This window comes from Musca domestica, unplaced genomic scaffold, assembly GCF_030504385.1.
Source record: "Musca domestica strain aabys unplaced genomic scaffold, Musca_domestica.polishedcontigs.V.1.1 167, whole genome shotgun sequence".
In the NCBI taxonomy this organism is placed as follows: Eukaryota; Metazoa; Arthropoda; class Insecta; order Diptera; family Muscidae; genus Musca; species Musca domestica.
Window position 1 is genome coordinate 1,173,200 of NW_026712229.1, and position 20,373 is coordinate 1,193,572.

The 20,373-nt window shown below is 34.2% G+C and overlaps 1 protein-coding gene across 3 annotated transcripts in view; it reads right to left on the reverse strand.

The window, feature by feature from the left end:
- LOC131801544 (two pore potassium channel protein sup-9-like) overlaps nt 1-20,373 on the reverse strand; it is a 33,379-nt gene that overhangs the window by 4,026 nt on the left and 8,980 nt on the right. The window contains exons 2-8 of one of the 3 annotated variants that reach the window (XM_059120315.1): nt 15,870-16,868; nt 8,222-8,504; nt 6,516-6,706; nt 6,242-6,429; nt 3,337-3,369; nt 2,624-2,784; nt 42-77 (exon numbers count right to left, since the gene is read on the reverse strand). In XM_059120315.1, coding sequence (XP_058976298.1) covers nt 42-77; nt 2,624-2,784; nt 3,337-3,369; nt 6,242-6,429; nt 6,516-6,706; nt 8,222-8,504; nt 15,870-15,996 — 1,019 coding nt within the window. In that variant the 5' untranslated portion in view covers nt 15,997-16,868. The remainder of the gene's footprint in view (nt 1-41; nt 78-2,623; nt 2,785-3,336; nt 3,370-6,241; nt 6,430-6,515; nt 6,707-8,221; nt 8,505-15,869; nt 16,869-20,373) is intronic. The other 2 variants (XM_059120316.1, XM_059120317.1) reach the window with 2 other exon arrangements.

A 20,373-nucleotide genomic window follows, 5' to 3' on the forward strand; every position in this document is an offset into this window, starting at 1 on the left:
TATTAAGTGTATATATTAAAAAATAGTGGAAAACAACTTACGTATTGTCTTGAAAGGAATTTAAAGAAGACTGTCGACTAGGTTGTCAAAACAAGTTGGGGGAGTGGAAAAAAAATAAAAGAACAATAGTTAATTAACTGGGTGTAAAAGAAAATAATCAATAAAAATAACATATGGTTTAAAAAGTGTTTGATCTATAGAACATTGTAATTCTTCATTTAAATTAGAACTGATAAACTACAAACAACTTCAGACTGCTGTCATTTCAAAGCCACTCGTCTGACAGCTGTTAAAATTGTTGCAGTGACAGCTCATTATATTAGGTGTGTCTGGTTACTTTTCCAGCAGGAATTGTCCAGCAACTTCTTTCTGAGAGAAAATATAGTTTTATTCTCTTTTGCAAGGAAAATGCGAAAAGTAAACAGACGGTATTCCTGCAGAAGCTTGCAACTAATCAGCTGATTTGTCAAAACAAACCAATTTGTTCTTTCTAAGGAGAATTAAAACAAAGGAAACAATACTAATTTTACAAGATTTTTAAATAAAAATGTTGGAAATAGTCTTTTATTTTCTTATTACATATTAACATTTACGTTTTTCCCATTTTGTAAAGTTTTTCTCCAAAAACTATTAGTCTTGCTAATTCCAAAAAAAATATTTAAAATTGAAAGCACAAAAATAAATAAACAAACAATAGAAAACATCTGATTGAATGTCGATGAATGAGAAGAAGAAGAGTTGCAAGTGATTGCAAGAAGAAATTTGTCCAGCAAAAATTTGCAAACTCTCACTGAAAGAACTGTCAAAATTTCTCTCTCCAACCGCTCTCTTTTGCAGAACTTTCGGGTTAACAGACGACTTCCAGTAACAATTTGTAACAATTGTTACAAAATTTAGGGTAACCAGACACACCTATTGTTTACAAACGTACAAAAGCATTTTGGTGACAATTTTCTAGAAAAAAGTTTTTTCTTGATGGAATTCAAGCGTGATAGTGTGATTTCTTTATATTTGGGTGGAAAACCAAAAGTGGCTATCGTTAGAGCACTCCAGAATTTAAATGTGAATAAATCTTTTATGTATCGTACCATTGCTCGTTACCGTGATACTGGTAGCGTAGCCCGACGTCAAGGAAGTGGACGGAAGAAAACGGCAACATCAGCATAAATGGTTCGAAAAGTAAAGAAGCGCCATGATCGAAACCCGCGTCGCAGTGGCCGAAGAATGGCTCGTGAGCTGAACATATTGCAATATTCTATTCGGCAAATATTGAAATATGAGCTCGAGGCAAAGCCATTGAAATTCCAAAAAGTGCAAAAACTTACACCGCAACAGAAAGAACAGAAAATAGACTCAAAAAAGCTAAAGAGTTGCGTCGCTTGGTCGAAAGTGGTGAACTGCCGAATTTGGTTTTCTCCGATGAGAAAACATTCGTTATCCAGCAGTTCAGTTCAAACAAAATCATCTTGTTTACTTGCCAAAGAGGTCAGCTGAAAATGTGGACCTTCGGTTGGCCACCAGAACTCAAGCGCCGGCCATGGTGGTGGCCGATGTCGTATTAATCGAATATAATCGCGAAAATATTCTAGTGTATTAAAGCCTTGGGCACGCAAACATTTTGGCCGCAGATCTTGGACATTTCAATAGGACTTAGCACCATCGCACTCGTGCCAAAGGTGACCAATTCGAACAAATCTAAACTTATTCTAAAATTTGCTTTTCTGACATGCTATTTCCGACATTTTTGCTTTCATTCAATGCAATTAAAACAATTTAAAAATTATGGCGTTTGACTTTGTTGCAGTTTTTTTATCTCCCCCTGTATTTATTACGTAAATCCTATTCATAAATACAGTAGATATTAGGTGTGTCTGGTTATTCTAAAATTTGTAACAATTGTTATTGGAAGTCGTCTTGTTAACACAAAAGTTCTGCCAAGGAGAGTGGTTCAAGGTAGCAATTTTGGTGCTTCTTTTAGTGGAGTTTGCAAACGCTTGCCGGACAAATTTCCTCTTGAAATCATTTGCAAATCTTCTTCTTCTCCTTTCGGTGATTTATACTTGGACAAGCAATTTAAAATGTTTCATATTTAGGAAATTTGAAACCTTGTTGTTTTTTCGCTCATTTTACATTTTTGCGTACTTCATTTCTATTTGTGGCAAATCAGCTGATTGCTTGCAAGTGTTTGCAGTGATCCCGTTTGTTTACTCTTTATAGTTTCATTGCATTGACGTTTGCAGTGTCTTTTCAATTTCTGCAGGAAAAGTCACAAAACAAACCTCTTGTTTGACGGTTACGCTATGGAATTGACGTTTGAAATGAAGTGTGCATTTCATAAATCTAAATGTACTTTCTAGTTAAATTTGATAAGGAAAACTGCAGAAACCTGAATATTTTTTATTTGAAATGACTTTGCCTTGATTTAATTATACCATGCTATTACTAGTAAAAGAGAGCAGTACTTTTTTAACCATAAGCTAAACAAATATTAAAAATGACTTATTTGCTAAATTCATAGAGCAAATCATAAGTGGTGGAAAATTACAGCTTTAATTGGTAGTAAGATTTATAAAATAAAACCTCGGAAACCTCAAAAGATTTTTGGACATTTTGCAACACTTACCTTTTATGCCGCTTTGCACTAAAACATGCACACCGACATGAACACATTGATGATATATTGGAACCACTGAACGATTGACCGTCATGACCTTCATAACCGCTCAGTATGGAACCATTTGCAGTGATTACGTCGCCTTCCAGCTTAACTGAACCCTGGAGAGCCTGGATTGTGGAAATATTTCGTTTTGATAAAGGAAGTGGCGATTAGTATATAATTATCTATACAAGGGGCATGCAAAGATTACACATATATTCTCACTTGAAAATAAATAATAAAAATTATTAAAATACACAAATACAACATGAATTTCTCCGTCATATACTTTCATAGTCAAAAATGGTTAAAACAGGAAACGGAAATGTGGGAAATGTGACTTTGACAGACATACTCAGCAAACAGATAGAGGGAAAGAGAGAGAGAGAGAAAGACAGAGTGTAAGGAAGTCAAAATTGTAGTGGTTTCTGTGATCTGTTTCATTTCTTTTTGTTGGTATTAAAGGGTCTTTCACTATAAAAAAATATAACCAGGTAAATAGATATTGTTGATTGGCTTAGAATGTGTTGGTTGGTTGTTAGGTGTTTCAGAGTTGTTTTTAGTTTGAAATAGAATTGAGAAAAAAACACATGTTTTACATACAAGAATCTAAAGTTCGTTTTTTGTTTTGTTAATAATTACAAGAAATATAATCTTTCAAATTTGAATCATAACTCTACCTCGCTTGTCCAAAAATTGGACTTGGTCATAAACTAGTTTTGTTTTGTATTTTGGTTTTGGGGTCCGATTTACAATATGATTATTTGACGAGAGGAAAAATAAGAAAAAACAACAACATGTTATGATAATTTCTTATAACTTTTCTTTGCAAAAATTTGATTTTCTTTAACAAAAACGTTATTATTATTTTTTTAAATTTGTCTAGTTTTAAGAATGAAGAAGAAAATTTAAATGTGCTGATATCAAGTAATGTGCAACTAACATTATTTGACTGAAGTTTGTGGAAAAAATTAAAATTTCGCTACAAAGCTGAAAAACAAGCAAACGAGAGCGCACTTGAACATAGATTTCGTTTAACTTTTTTGATTTTGTTTTTTTTTTTTTTTAGAAAAAAGCTGCTGAAATTTCATAAAAATCTGTACAAATGTATTTGAATTTACGTGCTAAAAAAATTTGTATGTAATGCATATTGTGCTATTAGATTTATATTTTTTAAATAAACATTTTCAAAATAATCATGGCATTGAGTTTGGAGTGAGAAATTTTCAATATCCGATATCTCAAACAAATAAAAACCGTTAATACCTTACACCATGCGAAAGTTCTAAGTATAAGGTCCCCCTGCCAAGCCAGCTGACTACTAAATCCAATGTCAAAATGCATTATTGTGATTGAAATCACAGAACGAACGATAAACAAATATCCAACATAATAATAATCTTAAAGAGATAACTAAAATATTAATCTGCTAAGTCATGTAAGACTTCATTATGGAATGGTTGAATTTGGCTTTAGCTGGAACTAGTATGAAGACGATTCTTGTCTTGTTTGCTATAATACTGGTAGAAGTTTGTCATCTCTCATTTTCAGTTTAATTGACATTAAATTAATTAAAGGAAATTGTCAGCGTAAATTTTCGTTTTAGTACAGAATCCATATAGCAGGTGTTGTGAAGAATTTGACAACATTTTTCTGCTGATACCTCTGGGGTTGTGGCCCTAAGGGTGGGAATACATAAAGCGCTTATTTGGCTGGCTTGAGTCATCGGCTAGCTTCTTTGTAGGGGAACAAAGGAGTTTTAGGTTGACTTAGTTCGATTTTGGCCCTAGGCTCCTTTGTTCTTTTCCGAAGAAGCCAACAAAATAAGCGCTTTATGTAATTTCACCTTAAGGAAATTTGGAGGAAAGTTTCCTTAAAGATTCCTCAAAATGAACGGAAAGCCGAAAATATTTATATAGTAACATATATTTTTTATTTTATTTTAGATATCAAAATAAATTTCATTGAAAAAAATGACAAGTTCGCCAGGGTTGCCATATTCGATGTAGCAAATGAATCTACCCATGGTAGAAGAATACAGGTAGTCACATCGACACAGCTGCAGGGACAACGAACTGTCAACCCGATTTTGGAATTGAAAAATTATTCAAATTTGTAAAAAATTGTTGAAAAATTCATATTACTATCGTTAGAGCACCCCAGCATTTAAATGTGAATAAATCTTTTGTGTCTCGTACCACATCAAGGAAGTGGACGGAAGAAGACAGCAACATCAGCAGAAATGGTTCGAAAAGTAAAGAAGCGATTTGATCGAAACCCGCGTCGCAGTGGCCGAAGAATGGCTCGTCAGCTGAACATATTGTAATATTCTATTCGGCAAATATTGAATTATGAGCTCGGGGTATAGCCATTGAAGTTCCAAAAAGTGCAAGAACTTACACCGCAACAGAAAGAAAATAGATGAAAGTGGTGAACTGCCGAATTTGGTTTCCTCTGATGAGAAAACATTCGTTGCCTAGCAGTTTGCAAACAAACAAAATGATCGTGTTTACTTGCCAAATGTGCACCTTCGGTTGGCCACCAGAAGTTGATGATGTGGGCCGCCATAACAGCCGATGGTCGCTTTCCGACTAAATGCCGAATATTGTCACGGAAAAATTCTGGAGGGTGTATTAAAGCCTTGAGCACGCAAACATTTTGCCCGCAGACCTTGGACATTCCAACAGGACTCAGCACCATCGCACTCAGAACGTGTCACCCAAGAATGGTTACGGAATGAGGTTCCTCGCTTTATTTCCAGCGCACAATAGCCATCAAAATATCCGGATACCAAGCCGTTGGACTATTGTGTCTGGAGCATGTATTTTAGAAAGCGAGGTTGGCACTAAAAAATACCAAAGTGTCGACCACCTCAAGCAAGCGCTTCGCCGGGAATGTGCCAAAATACCGCAGAGCAACATACGGGCAGCGTGTGATGGTTTCATTGGCCGTTTGAAGGTCATAATTCGTGCCAAAGATGACCAATTCGAACAAACCTAAACTTATTCTAAAATTTGATGCTATTTCCGACATTTTTGTTTTCATTCAATAAAATTTAAAAAAATTTAAAAATTATGGCGTTCTACTTGTTGCAGTTTGTTTTATTTCACCCTGTATATAGAATTCATTGAAACATTGTATTTGCATTAGCATTACCTATTCAAATAAAAGTTGTTTGGTCCGGAGGGATTAAAATGATTTAGTCTACAGATCTCTAGGAACAAAGTGTTTTATAGAACACTTTTAATACGAATAAATCAGGCGTCAATAAGAACTTGCGAAAATATATTCATATATCTGTTTTCAAGGCGTTGAGAAATATTTCAATGTAGTGTGTGGTATAAAAAATATAATTTTATAATTGGATAGCATAACTATTAAAAATTATATTTTAATTCTATTCTACACACTCTCACATACACACCACTCATACCAACATGCAGGACAAATCACACGACGCGCATTCGTTCTTCTTCAATTTACAAACCATTGACTACAAACCAATAACAAAAACAAAAAAATAAAAAACAAGAACAATCCAACGTAATAGTGTGTGTGTGCAATAGCAATATCCTGCCGTATTACCTGCATGGCTTGGGCCTCGTCCCGGCGTTCGTCCTCCGTATTCATAGTAACAAATCTAAGGACTAAAAGATTTAAAGAAGCAGCCACAATGGCCAAACCAAACAATATGAATATTAAAGCAAACATAACGTATTCGGGTTTAGTGTTAAGAGCATTATCTTTTTGTAAAGCTACCATATCTCCAAAACCTGCAAAAGAATGAAAAGATAAAAGGAACATGGGAAGATTTTAGTATATATTTATTTTCAAATAAAATGCATTTCGGCCCTCTCACCTATTGTAGTTAAAGTAATAAAACAGTAATATACTGAATCAAAATAGCTCCAGCCTTCAAATTTGGAAAATGCCGCTGCACCACCAGCTATCGTTAGGGAGCTAAGCGTTGTAACAACGCAAATTAAATCTACTTCAGAGGCGGCAGTTCGTTTGCAATGCAATGATTTTCTCACAGCTTGTATAACAAAACTGAAAACAAATAGAAAAAATATATATATCAGGAAGAGGAGTTAAATATTGGAAAATAAATAACAATAGAGAACAAGTAAGCTAAGGCTATGGTCGTGCGATCAAAAATATAAAAAAAATATTCACTTTTTATTAGCATATTTTCACGCGATTTTCTTATATTTATCCTTTTCTGGCAAGAGGTCATTCCGAATTTGTAGGAATCGTCAAAATCCATCCAGCCGTTCTTAAGTTATAAACAATCTAACTAACATTCCCTTCATTGATATATGAGATTGTATATATTTCGTTATACAGGGTGAGATTAAAGAACTGCAACCAATTTCAGACTGCTGTCAGTGGCGAGTGGTGATAGTGTGATTTCGTTATATTTGGCTGGAAAACCACAAGTGGCTATCGTTAGAGCACTCCAGCATTTAAATGTGAATAAATCTCTTGGGCCTCGTAACATCACTCGTTACCGTGATACTGGTAGCGTAGCCCGACGTCAAGGAAGTGGACGGAAGAAAACAGCAATATCAGCAGAAATGGTTTGAATAGTAAAGAAGCGACTTGATCGAAACCCGCGTCGCAGTGGCCGAAAAATGACTCGTAACCTGAACATATCGGCAAATATTGAAAAATGAGCTCGGGGTGAAGCCATTGAAATTCCAAAAAGTGCAGGAAATTACACCGCAACAGAAAGAGAGTTGCTTCGCTTGGCCGAAAGTGGTGAATTGCCGAATTTGGTTTTCTCCGATGAGAAAAGATCGTGTTTACTTGCCAAAGAGGTCAGCTGAATATGTGCACCTTCGGTTGGCCAACAGAACACAAACGCCGGCCATAGTGTCGATCACCTAAAGCAAGCGCTTCGCTGGGAATGGGTCAAATACCGCAGATCAACATTCGGGCAGCGTGTGACGGTTTCATTGGCTGTTTGAAGGCCATAAATCGTGCCACAGTTGACCAATTCGACATTTCTGACATTTTTTGCTTTCATTCAATAAAATTTCAAAATAATATATAAAAATTATGGCGTTTGACATTGTTGCAGTTTTTTTATCACACCCTGTATATACCTAAAATAAAATAAGAATTCCGAGGAATCTTAATATATTAAATTTCTACCAATTTGGAAGATATGGAAACCTGCCCTCTCTATTTAGACTATTTTTTTGATGTAAACCTTTTATAGGCGAGACTTTTACTTTTTGCTTCTAGCTCCTACTTTAATAATACAATGAGTTTTTCCTATAATTTTGAAAAAATAATAAACAAAACCAAGTAAAAAATATGTAAGTTCGGCCGGGCCTCCACCATTAAGAACATATTTGGCAATTTTCAAAAAATTTGTTAAAAATACGGTACCGAATAGCGGGAGGTACCGTCATATGAGGGCTATACAAAGACGGGACCTGCATACGATGTTTGTATGGTATTTTCAAGTTCCTTCCAAATGGTGGAGGGTATTCATAGTACAAATTGTAATAACGATATAAACATATTTGCATATAGTTACGCTCAATTTGAACTTACCTGCTCAGTCTATTAACTCTTTCTCCAATACTTTGAAACATAACCAGACCCAGTGGTATGCCTACAATTGCATAACACATGGTAAATAATTTGCCACCAATTGTGCTTGGGGTCGAATGACCGTAACCAATTGTGGTCAATACTGTGGTCGCATAGTAGAATGCACCTGTAAACTTCCACTGTTTTCCGGCTTTGTGTGGTTCAGATTTTAATACAACCGTTTCCATTACCTTAAAATCCTCCTCAGATATATTGTATTTTTCGATAATCATATTTTCGACAGCTGAAATGACAAAATCAACAAGAGGATAATTTGTGAAATAGTTTTACAAAAATTTAAACAAAGATAAATGAAGAATATTGGTAGCCGCATCGACATATGTAGCTGCTGGGACAATAAACTGTCAAACCAATTTTGGAATTGACATTTTTGAATGAAAATTTATTCAAATTTGTAAGAATTCTTAAAAAATGCATATCATAACAACCTTCAATTGGCGTCGTATAGGAAAACATATACAAGTCCACTTATTTTGTACCCAAGCGTTGATGCATCTACCTGTATTCATGGTACAATAAAAGGGAAGGTAGAGCTTATAATACCGACTTCTGCCAATTTTGTGTATTTTTTTTTAATAAAAACAAAATATTTTTAAAACCAATGATTGGAAGACACTTAGATTGCGGCTCGTGCATTAAAGCTATTAACCAATTTAGCCATGAAATTGAAAGATTGAAAAGTTTGAATCATATTTTTGAGCGAAAATCCAGACATTTCATTTATTTTCACGCTATTTTATTCATTTTAAAAATGAGGAAAAAATATGAAAAAAAAAAAAGAAATGAAAACTTGTTGCATATAATTTTGAATGAGTCTGACAGGAAGCGGGCTTAAAGCTGTTCTATCTTTTTATTGTACCATGTCTGTATTCTTCTACCATGAATGTATATCACCCCTACCCTAATATCAGATGTACGCCTTCGACGTTTTTAATCACAAGAGTTAAATTACATGTATTTATATAAACTACCGAAATACGTCGAGGGTACAGAATTTCAAAGTTGAAGAAATTCAACATTGACAGAATTAATTTCTTTGCTATTTTTGCATGTTTAAAATTACAACGAACATATATATATATATATATATATATATATATATATATATATATATATATATATATATTTGGAACTGGAAGAGACTACCTTTTGAAAAATTTAATTTTGTTTTATTTTGTTGACTTAAAGATATGGACCTTGCGTATTGGGGTTTAATTTACGAAACATTTCACCAAATTAGAGAAGGTAAGTATTTATGTACAGGGTTGCCCATATTCGACGGCCCCATCTGGCAACGCCATAACTTTTGACAGAGATGTCACATCGCTTAATGACATACCGCGTTTGAAGCGTCAGTCCAAGCAGATTTTTACCATGAACCAATTCACGCCACGCGAGCGCTCTGAAATTTACATTCAACAGAAGAAGTCAATTGTGAAAAAAAATGTGAGAAGTGCGCCTTCTAAGAACACCATTAAGCGTTTATACGAAGAATTTTCGACTGGTAAGGCTCTTTCTAATCCGAAGAGGCCATATAAAAGTCGACTAAGGCGATCGGCCGAGAATATCGCTGCCGTACGAGCCAGTGTTGAGAGGCCCCCAAGAACATCCCAAAAACGCCGTTCTCAGCAGTTGGGCATGGCTCGGTCCACTTTACAACGGATTATTCGCATTGATTTGCATTTGTTCCCGTACAAAATTCAATTGACGCAAAGAATGTTGCCTGCGGACAAGCCTCGTCGATTGGAATGGGCCCAAAGGCCCGTCGAATATGGGCAACCCTGTACGTTATTTCGGGTATTATTGTAATACTTTTGACATGGAAAATTATAAATAAAGTTTTAAAATAAATCAGCACTAACTCGCAAAGCCTACAGATTTATAGATCACAGTAGTGCGACTGTCTGTATGTCAATCTGTTTTATTTTGAATTACCGGAAAAAATTGTAAAATTAAAATGTTTACGATTTCTGCAATTAACTACTAAATCCACTCGATTTCAAGTGTCAATTTCAGGGCGTATACGTCACGTAAATCGTATTCATAAATCCAGTTGATAGTATTTGGCGTATACTCTATTTATTTGCCATCTGAGATCGAGTGAATAGCGTACTTCTTAACGTACTGTAAGTCCTAACCATAGCAACAGTGCTGTCAACTTTAATTTAGACTTTTCATTCATAATTCTGTGTTTTAACGCTACCGATTTTTCAGGAAAATCAAAAAAAAAAAAAAAAACAGTAAAGAAAGTCATAAAGTCGGGCGAAGCCGACTTCTTGATATCTTACACCACTTTAGATATTTAGTAGAGCTAAAAATGACAAATAAAAGGAATTTGCGAGAATTAAATCATACTATGATTATAGTTATAATTTTAAGTCAAAAGGAACTAATATATGAGAGGAATATCCTCCTCTGAACCAATTTCTACTAAATTTGCCGAGGCATTTGTGTCTTTTCAATTCGGACTTGTATTAGCCATTTGATGCTCAATTAACTTGAAATCGGATAAATATATATGGGAGCTATATCTAAATCTGAACCGATCTCGATATAATTTGGCAAAGGTATTTCTGAACTGCATTTGATATATTTCCCCGAATCGTTACTACGGAGTGTATATTACGGTTGTGCAGGAATACTTGTTTTTAGACGCAGTGTGGTCGTAAGTGCCAAATTCCATTCCATTTGGGCTAATATTACACGTTTGGTGCACAAATAAAGTCAAATCTAACGAATTTATATATGGGAGATATATCCAAATCTGAACCGATCTCTAGCAAAAGTATTTCTGAGCTGTATTTGATATATTTTCCCAAATATAGTTGTTACAGAGTGCATATTACGGCTGTGGAGGACAAAAATAACAAATCAGATGAACAATATATATAGGAGCTATAGCTATATCTGAACCGATTTCGATCAAATTCGGCATACTTTTTTAAGGAATAATTTTGTCGTATGTGCAAAATTCCATAATATTTGGGCTAATATTACACGTTTGGTGCACAATAATAAGCAAATCGGATGAAGGTATATGTGGGAGCCATATCTAAATTTTGACCGATTCTCTCCAATTTCAAAAGGGATCAAACAAATGATTTGTGCAAAATTTCATCTGGACGGCCAATAAATGCGACCTGTACTTTGTTTACGGACATGCATAAATCGACTCAGAACGTGATTCTATGCAGATAATCAAAAGGAACTATTGGTCTATCTCGTTTCCTTTTACCTGTTACAAATAAATTCACAAAGACATAAGGTGTGTCTGGTTACTTTTCCTGCAGGAATTGTCCAGCAACATCTTTCTGAGAGAGTAAGGTAGTTTTACTCTCTTTTACAAGGAAATTACGTAAAGTAAACAGACGGTATTCCTGCAGAAGCTTGCAACTAATCAGCTGATTTGTCAAAACAAACCAATTTGTCCCCCTTTAAAAGAATTAAACGAAAGGAACCACCACCAATTTCACAAGTTTTATAAATAAAAAGGAAATTGACAATAAAATAAAAATATGACCAATATAAGGAAGATAGATTTAATGTGTTCCGCGGAATCCTTTAAACCTGTTGCTAATGGCATTTGTCTAAAAATGTAAATGGAAATATTTATTTTTTTTCACATTTTGTAAAGTTGTTCTCCAAAAACAATTAGTCTTGCTAATTCCAAAACAATATTTTCAAATTAAAATCATAAAAAGAAATAAATAAACAATAGAAAACATCTGATTGAATGTCGATGAATGAGAAGAAGAGTTGCAAGAAAAAATTTGTCCAGCAAGAATTTGCAAACTCTCACTGAAATAACTGTCAAAATTTCTCTCTCCAACCGCTCTCTTTTGCAGAACTTTCGGGTTAACAGACGACATCCAGTAACAATTTGTAACAATTGTTACAAATTTTAGGGTAACCAGACACACCTATAATACCCTGACCACCTTGTTGTGTAGGGTATAAAAACGTTAGAGAGTCAAATTGCAGAGTTGATATTTTATAGTGACTAGAATGATCCTGATCGTGGTAAAAGAAAATAGGTAGATGCATCAACGTTCCCACTGATGTGTCAGATTTTTTAAAGTGTTTTGTCAAAAATAGGTAGTTTCTTATATGTTTTCTTATACGACGCAAAACGGAGGATGTAATGATATGTATTTTCAACAATTTTTAAAAATTTGAATAATTTTTCATTCATGATTTTTAACTTCAAAATTGGTTTGACAGTTCTTTGTTCCAGCAGCTGTGTCGATGAGACTACCTGTATTCTTCTACCATGATCCTGATTCAAAACTACGCCTGCGTTAGGTATGGTTATGGGTCACTGGAGCCATTAATAGTATACTTTTCATTGATAGAACGATTTTTCGACAACTCTGCAATTTAATTTTTTTCTTTAAGAAAAATTTAATTTATTAACTCTTCAATATTTTTTTTTTAAATTAAGACTTTTCAAAAAAAAACCGAATTTTAATGTTTTCTAAAATATAGGTATTTTAATTTTTTTTTATCAAAAAGTCACCAATTGAACACCATTCGATGATCAAAATCATCAGTTGTAGTGTATCTACAGAAATGCTACCAATCGGTTACTTTTTAAGAGAAAAATCTCCAATTGTAGACCTCAAGTTTTCAAAAATAAAATTCTTCAAATGTGAAATTTCTGTTATGAAAGTCTCCAATTCTAAAGTAATAAACTTTTTTTTATAATCGAAAACCTTCATTTATAAACTTTTCTATTTTAAAAAGTCTACCATTTTAAAGGAATGTCTCCAATCTGTAAGAAATGTCTCCAATTATCAAGTTTTCTATTAGAAAAATCCTGAATTTCAAACTTTCCCATACGAAAACTCCAAAACTCTAAACATTTCTATAAGTATCAAATTGTAGACTGGAGACTTATGCCACAACAATTGTCTAATTTACAACTAACCCTATCAGACGAAACGTTTTTTAATAATATTATGTTTAATTTTCTATATGTAGAAGTTGCACATATCGTTTGAAACATAGACGTATTTGAAACATAGACTACATTTCAGTTGTTAAATACACAAGTAAAGCACATACCATGGTAGAAGAATACAGGCAGATGAATCAACGTTTGGGAACATTGATATGTCACTTTTTTGTTTTTTGAAAAATGTAGATTTTTATATGTTTCAAATACGACGACAAACGAAGATTTTTATGATATGCACTTTTTTAAATTTTTATAAATGAGAAAAACTATTTTAAATGAAAAATTCTATTCATTTTCGATACAAAATATCGAAAAAAAAAATGCAAAACAAGTAAATCCTTGCAGGTTCTGAAACAGAGTAAAAATTTGCAAAATTTGCTCCTTCCTACTGCTGACGACTCAAATAATAGGGATACGTAAGTCGACTTTTGAGTAATCGGTTATTGAAAAGTAGAAGAATGGTACAAGGTAGAAGAATACATGTAATCGCATCGACACAGCTGCTGGAACAATGAACTGTCAAACCAATTTTGAAATTGAAATTATTGATGAAAAATTATTCAAATTTGTAAATTAAAAAACCCATATCATACAACCTCCGATTGGCGTCGTATTTTTTGTACATATACAAATCTATTTATTTTTGAAAAAACATTTAAGCATTTTTGACACGTCAATGTTCTCAAGCGTTGATGCACCTACTTGTGTTCTTATACCATGTATTGGTTAAAATCATGGTAGAAGAATTCAGGTAGATGCATCAACGTTTGGGAACATCGATACGCCAAAAGTTTTAAATTGTTTTTTTTTTCCTTTTACACGATAATGCAGTTTCATTACTTTAAAACTGTAATTAACTGAGTGAGTGGGAATTTTGTGGTGGGCGTTTCCATATTCCTCGGACGTAAAAACTGCAAAACGGCTAGTATGGAAATATACAGGGTTAGGGGAAAAAACTACAACCAATTTCCGACTGCTGTCATTTCTAAGCCACTCGTCCGTATTCCAGTAACAGCTCATTATATTGTCTACAAGCGTACATAAGAAAAATAATTTTCCAGAAAAAAGTTATTCGTGATTGAATTCAAGCGTGGTAGTGTGCTATCTTTATATTTGGCTGGAAAACCACAAGTGGCTATCGTAAGAGCACTCCAGCATTTAAATGTGAATAAATCTTTTGTGTCTCGTACCATCGCTCATTACCGTGATACTAGTATCGTAGCCTGACTTTAAGGAAGTGGACGGAAGAAAACAGCAACATCAGTAGAAATGGTTCGCAAAAGTAAAGAAGCGACTTGATCGAAACCCGCATTGCAGTGGGCGAAAAATGGCTCGTGAGCTGAACATATCGCAATATTCCATTCGGCAAATATTGAAAAATGAGCTGAGCTCCAAAATGTGCAAGAACTTACACCACAACAGAAAGAAAATAGACTCAAAAGAGCTGAAGAGTTGCTTCGCTTGGCCGAAGGTGGTGAACTGCCAAATTTGGTTTTCTCCGATGAGAAAACATTCGTTGTCCAGCAGTTTGTAAACAAACAAAATGTTCGTGTTTACTTGCCAAAGAGGTCAGCTGAAAATGTGCACCTTCGGTTGGCCACCAGAACCCAAGTGCCTGCCATGTTAATGGTGTGAGCCGCCATAACAGCCGATGGTCGCTCTCCGCTCGTATAAAACGACCGTGGCATCAGAATAAATATCGAATATTATCGCGAAAATATTCTGGAGGGTTTATTAAAGCCTTGGGAACGCAAACATTTTGGCCGCAGACCTTGGACATTCCAATAGGACTCAGCACCGTCGCACTCAACACGCGCCAACCAAGAATGGTTACAGAATGAGGTTTCCAACGCAAAATGACCACCAAAATCTGCGGATACCAATCCGTTGGACTATTGTGTCTGAAGTATTTTGGAAAGCAAGGTTGGCACTAAAAAATGCCAATGTGTCAAGCAAGCGGTCACCTCAATGGGCCAAAATACCGCAGAGCAACATTCGGCCAGAGTGTGACGGTTTCATTGGCCGTTTGAAGGCCATAATTCGTGCCAAAGGTACCAACTTATTCTGAATTTTTATGCTATTTCCGACATTTTTTGATTTAAAAAAGTAAAAATGATGGCGTTTGACTTTGTTGCAGTTTTTTTATCTCACCCTGTAGAACTGCAAAAACGCTGGTATGAAAATATATATCCTTTAGATATTTAACCATAAAACATTACACCATAAACATGTAATGATCTTCATTTCATGCTAATCTGGGTGAAGACAAGTAAAAATGGCGCCCAATTGAACTAAATAATTACACAAGTTTGCATTGATTTTTTTTCTCTCATAAGCCATCGACAGACTTTAAAAAAAAACACAATTTAGGTTGGCTAAGTGCATTTTCGGCACATAATATAAACTTGGTCACCCTTAAGTCCTTTGTGCTTTTACGAAAAACAGAGCCGATGACTTATGCCAGGAAAAAATCCTCTTATGTATTCTCTCACCTTATTAAAGTTAAAAGTGAGATAAATGCTTTGATGAAGCTCTTATAAAACTGTCCCTCGTTACTGTGTGGAATGTAAAAATTGAATATAACTTTTATTTAAAAAACATTTCAAAATATCTAAATTCCGCGAAACTTACCTTGAAGTGCTTCACAACGTAGAGTTTCTGTTTCCGATTCGAGAGCATCAAATACAGCAGCTCCAACTAGTAAATAGGTAAATGTGCACACGATCAAAGATATCGTGCGAACATTTTGTTTCTTCATTCTTCATTGAGAAGAAGATTTTCAATATGTTCTCGGTATGGGATCAAAAAGAACTCTTCAATTTTTCCAACAGCTCTCAATGCGACGGCTGGACCAGCGTTGGCGGTAGATTGTGTTTTCAGGATCTGCTCTTTCAAACACAATGTGGCGGTTTGACGACAACAGTTATGGCGAGTTGATTGTTGCATAACTTCTTGGATTTTTTTCTCTTTGAATTGTTATTGGCAACGCTGACTTTGTTTTATGGGTATTACGATATTTTTATCTATATAGATTTTACACTCATTTCAATTGGGTCTTGAACTGTACTACTCCACATGCTCTTAGGTTTTATCACAACACGTAATCATCATCAGCATTGTAATCCACTCTTTTTTCTAATTTTATTTTATTTTGTTGATGGCACAATTTGGGATTATTTCAATTTGGCGGTTTTTGTTTTCTTTTTTTTCTTTGTTTGTTTTTGTTGTGTTTTGGCACAGTTTCAGGACAATAGGAAGATGTATTTGCTCGGTTTATGGTTTGTCATACTTATTTGTTTTGGGTTTCCGCATATAAAAATGACATTATAATTTTGTTTTATTACTTTGCGGAAGTTCAAATTGCAGTTGAAATTGGTTATTCGGGAAGCAGTGGTGATGTTGGTTTAATATTGGAAGAATTTTTCAAGTAGTCTGGACATAAACCTGGTATATTATGCACCGACATATTTTGGCTTGTGTTGGGCGTTGTTTTCTTTTTTTTTTTTTTAACTTTCTAAATTTCCACAATCACACTTTGGAGCAGTTCCAAAACACGGAGATTAATTCGTAACACACATATTTTAAATTAGCAATTTTAAATGCTCCGTGTTATTTGGATTATCTTTATTTCTAAATGAGAATTCATTATATAAATTAATGAAAATGTTTAAAATATAAATATACTCAACATACCAAAAATACAATACAGCTTGAGAATAAATATTATAAAAATAGTTTATCATAAGAATTTTTCAATAATGCTTGAGAAACACTTATGTTGCACAAACCTTACTCAAATCTGTCCTTTGTTGACAAATTAGTTTTGGTTTTTTGTAAAAATTGTCAGATAAAAATTGTATTCTTTGGTAAAAAGAAAAATAATGCGAATTTAGGACTCACTTCCGCACCGATTTCTTAAGGTAATGATGAATAGTAAATCTGGGAAACTGTGGTATATATTATTTCAATCTCATTTCAGACTAGTAGTCTTAGTGAAAGAGATGCAGAAGCTCAAATATAGGAGAAGTAATGGCCAGGATATCAAGGCCACAGGATACTATTACAAAAATAAACTTAATATAATATTACTTTCGTAAGTTTATTTTACAATTACAAGTATAAGCCTAACAAGTAAAAAATAAGCTAAGTTTGGCAGGGCCGAACATTTAATACCCTCCACCATTTCGAAAAAAAAATTAAAAAAAAAAATCCCGAAAACTACCACTTAAATGAAAACCGTTATATGGGGACTATGCTGTAGTGCCATTACGGACTTCAAATACGAAATTTGTTACAATTACGGTGTATAATGTTGCAAAAATCATGAAAATACGGTGTATCGGGAGGTACCGAAGACGTGGACCTGCACGACAATTTTCTGTCTTAGTTTGTAGTACCCAGAAGGATCTTCCAGTACGAAATTTAAACGATTCCGATGAATAATGTTGCTGAAATCGTCAAAATACCGACTATCGGAAGGTACCGTTATATGGGGGCTATACGAAGACGTGGATCTGCATATTAAAATTTTTGACATAGGCTGTAGTATCCATTTCGAACTTCAAATGCCAAATTTGAAATAATTCCGATGAACAAAATCACCAAAATACCGAATATCGGAAGGTGCCGTTATATGGGGGGTTATACGAAGGCGTGGACACGCACGGACAATTTTCTGTCATAGGCTTTAGTACCCATTACGAACTTCAAATACCAAATTCCAAACATATCCGGTGAATAATGTCGCTTAAATCATCAAAAGGTCGAATATCGGGAGATTATGTGGAGGCTATAACAAAACGTGGACTTACATGGCCCATTTTCAATACCAAAAGTCCTGCAGGCAGAACATACATTTGAGCAACATTTTATCAACCTACATTAATTCGTTCGGAAGTTAGAGTGATTTTCACAGACGGATAGACAGATATCGTTAAATCGATATAGAATTTTATGCTGATCAAGAATATATATATATACTTTGTGGGGTCTAAAATGTATACTTCGGGCTGTGAAAGGGGAGGGTACTGTCTGATTTTACATCAAATTCGAATAAAATGGCCACAATAAATTTGCAAAACCGCTATCCGTGTTATACCCTCCACCATGAAAAGGAGGGTATATTAACATTGTCAATCTGTTTGTTTCATCCCTAAATATTCGTCGTAGACTCCACAAGTCGGTTGGTATTGAAAATGAGATATATCGGTCCTCATTTTGGTAAAGCCGCCATATAACGGTAGTTTCCGATATTCGGTATTTGTATGATTTTCGCCGTATTTTTTTACGGATTTGTTATTTGTAAGTCATTATGGCTTCTAGTTCGATGATTTTCGCCATATTTTTTACAGGTTTGTTTTTTGTAAATCATAATGAGTTCTAGTTTCGGTGGCGAAACATTGTAACACCCCCATACAACGGTACCTCCCGATATTCGATAATTGTATGATTTTTGTCACATTTTCCCACGAATTTGTCTAAAAATTGGTATTTGTAGTTTGTAATGGATACTAGCTCCGGTGGCGGAACATAGTATAGCCCTCATTTACGGTACCTCCTGATATTCGGAGTTTTAATGATTTTTGCCACATGAATTTGTATTTGTAGTTCGCAATGGGTTCTAGCTGCTGTGGCAGAACAAAGTTAGCATAGGTCCACGTTTTTGTTCTGCCCCCAAATAATTGTACCTCCGTATATTCAGTATTTTGATGGATTTGTCTAAAAATTGGTATTTCTAGTTCGCAATGGGTTCTAGCTCCGGTGGCGGAACATTGAATATGTTCTGTCATCGATACCCACCGATATTCGGTACTGTGATAATCCTAGTCACATTTACCCACGAAATTGTTTCAAGTTTAGTATTTAAAAAGATTTGGTAAACGAAAATCCTTGAAGTATAACATTTTCTATAGAGGTTTCCGTTTTGGTATGGTCCCATATAACGGCTTCACCCCCGTTATGGTTTTTTAAAAAGTTTAAAAGCATTATCCAAACGGCCTTATTGGTATTTATAGTTTAAAGAGAAATTCGATTGAATTCAGATACTTTTATAGAAAAATGTTATATTTACTCAAAAGGTGGAGGGTATTAAAAATTCGGCCCGCCGAACTTAATGATTTTTTTATTATACAATAATGATAGCACTGTTACGCCAAATTACAATATTCATTAAAAAATGTTCTAGATGCATATGTGTGTATATGATGTCGTAACGAATATCGAAATTGGTCACCGAATTCCGTTTATATTACAAAAATAAATTACTGGATAATCCAAAACAGCTGATTGTCACAGGATAAAAATAAGTTGCAAGTGATCGCAAGACGTTATTTATCCGACAAGTAAAACAACTGTTAACATTTCGCACTCGAATTCCACTCTTTTGCAGAAATTTTATATTAACAGACAACTTCGTTCTGATTGTTGATGTGAGATGATGTAGATTTTCTCTTATTTTTGACCTTCATTTGTTCGTATCATTAAATTCAAATTTTATTGAAGGAATTTTTTATGTTAATAAGATTGTTGAATGTGTTCTACGGAATTTGATATTTTTTATTAATAAATAAATAAAAACATAAATATTTACTGCAACAAGTGGGCATAAATAAAAGAAGACTGTGTATGTCGCATGCACCTTGTATGTTATTACGAAAATCCCTCAAGGAAAGCTGTAAAATGTGTGTCCGGTCTCGAACCTAATAAAATTTATACTGGTTTATATGTAGATAACATCACTCATATAATTTATAGCTAATTGCCGGTAAATATATAAACACATACGTAAATATATGTACACATATACTAGCCATGAATGTTGGTATGCTATTTATGCATTTGTTTCCATTTATATCCTGCAGTATTCTCTCATTTTCAAGAATACATGGCCACATCTATAAATATGACAGCATTTTACGTCACTTGCACTCATTTTAGTATCAAACATAAAAAAATGTTTGTATGTATGTGTAGAAATGCATGTATGTAGTATATTTTCCGACATACATACATCGTACATATGTTTGTATATACATACATGTATTTGTATGCACTTTCTATTTCTAGCATAAGGAAAAGGACAGTATAACTATAAGATATATTCTCTTAATAAGGAAATACGAAAAAAAAACTCTTG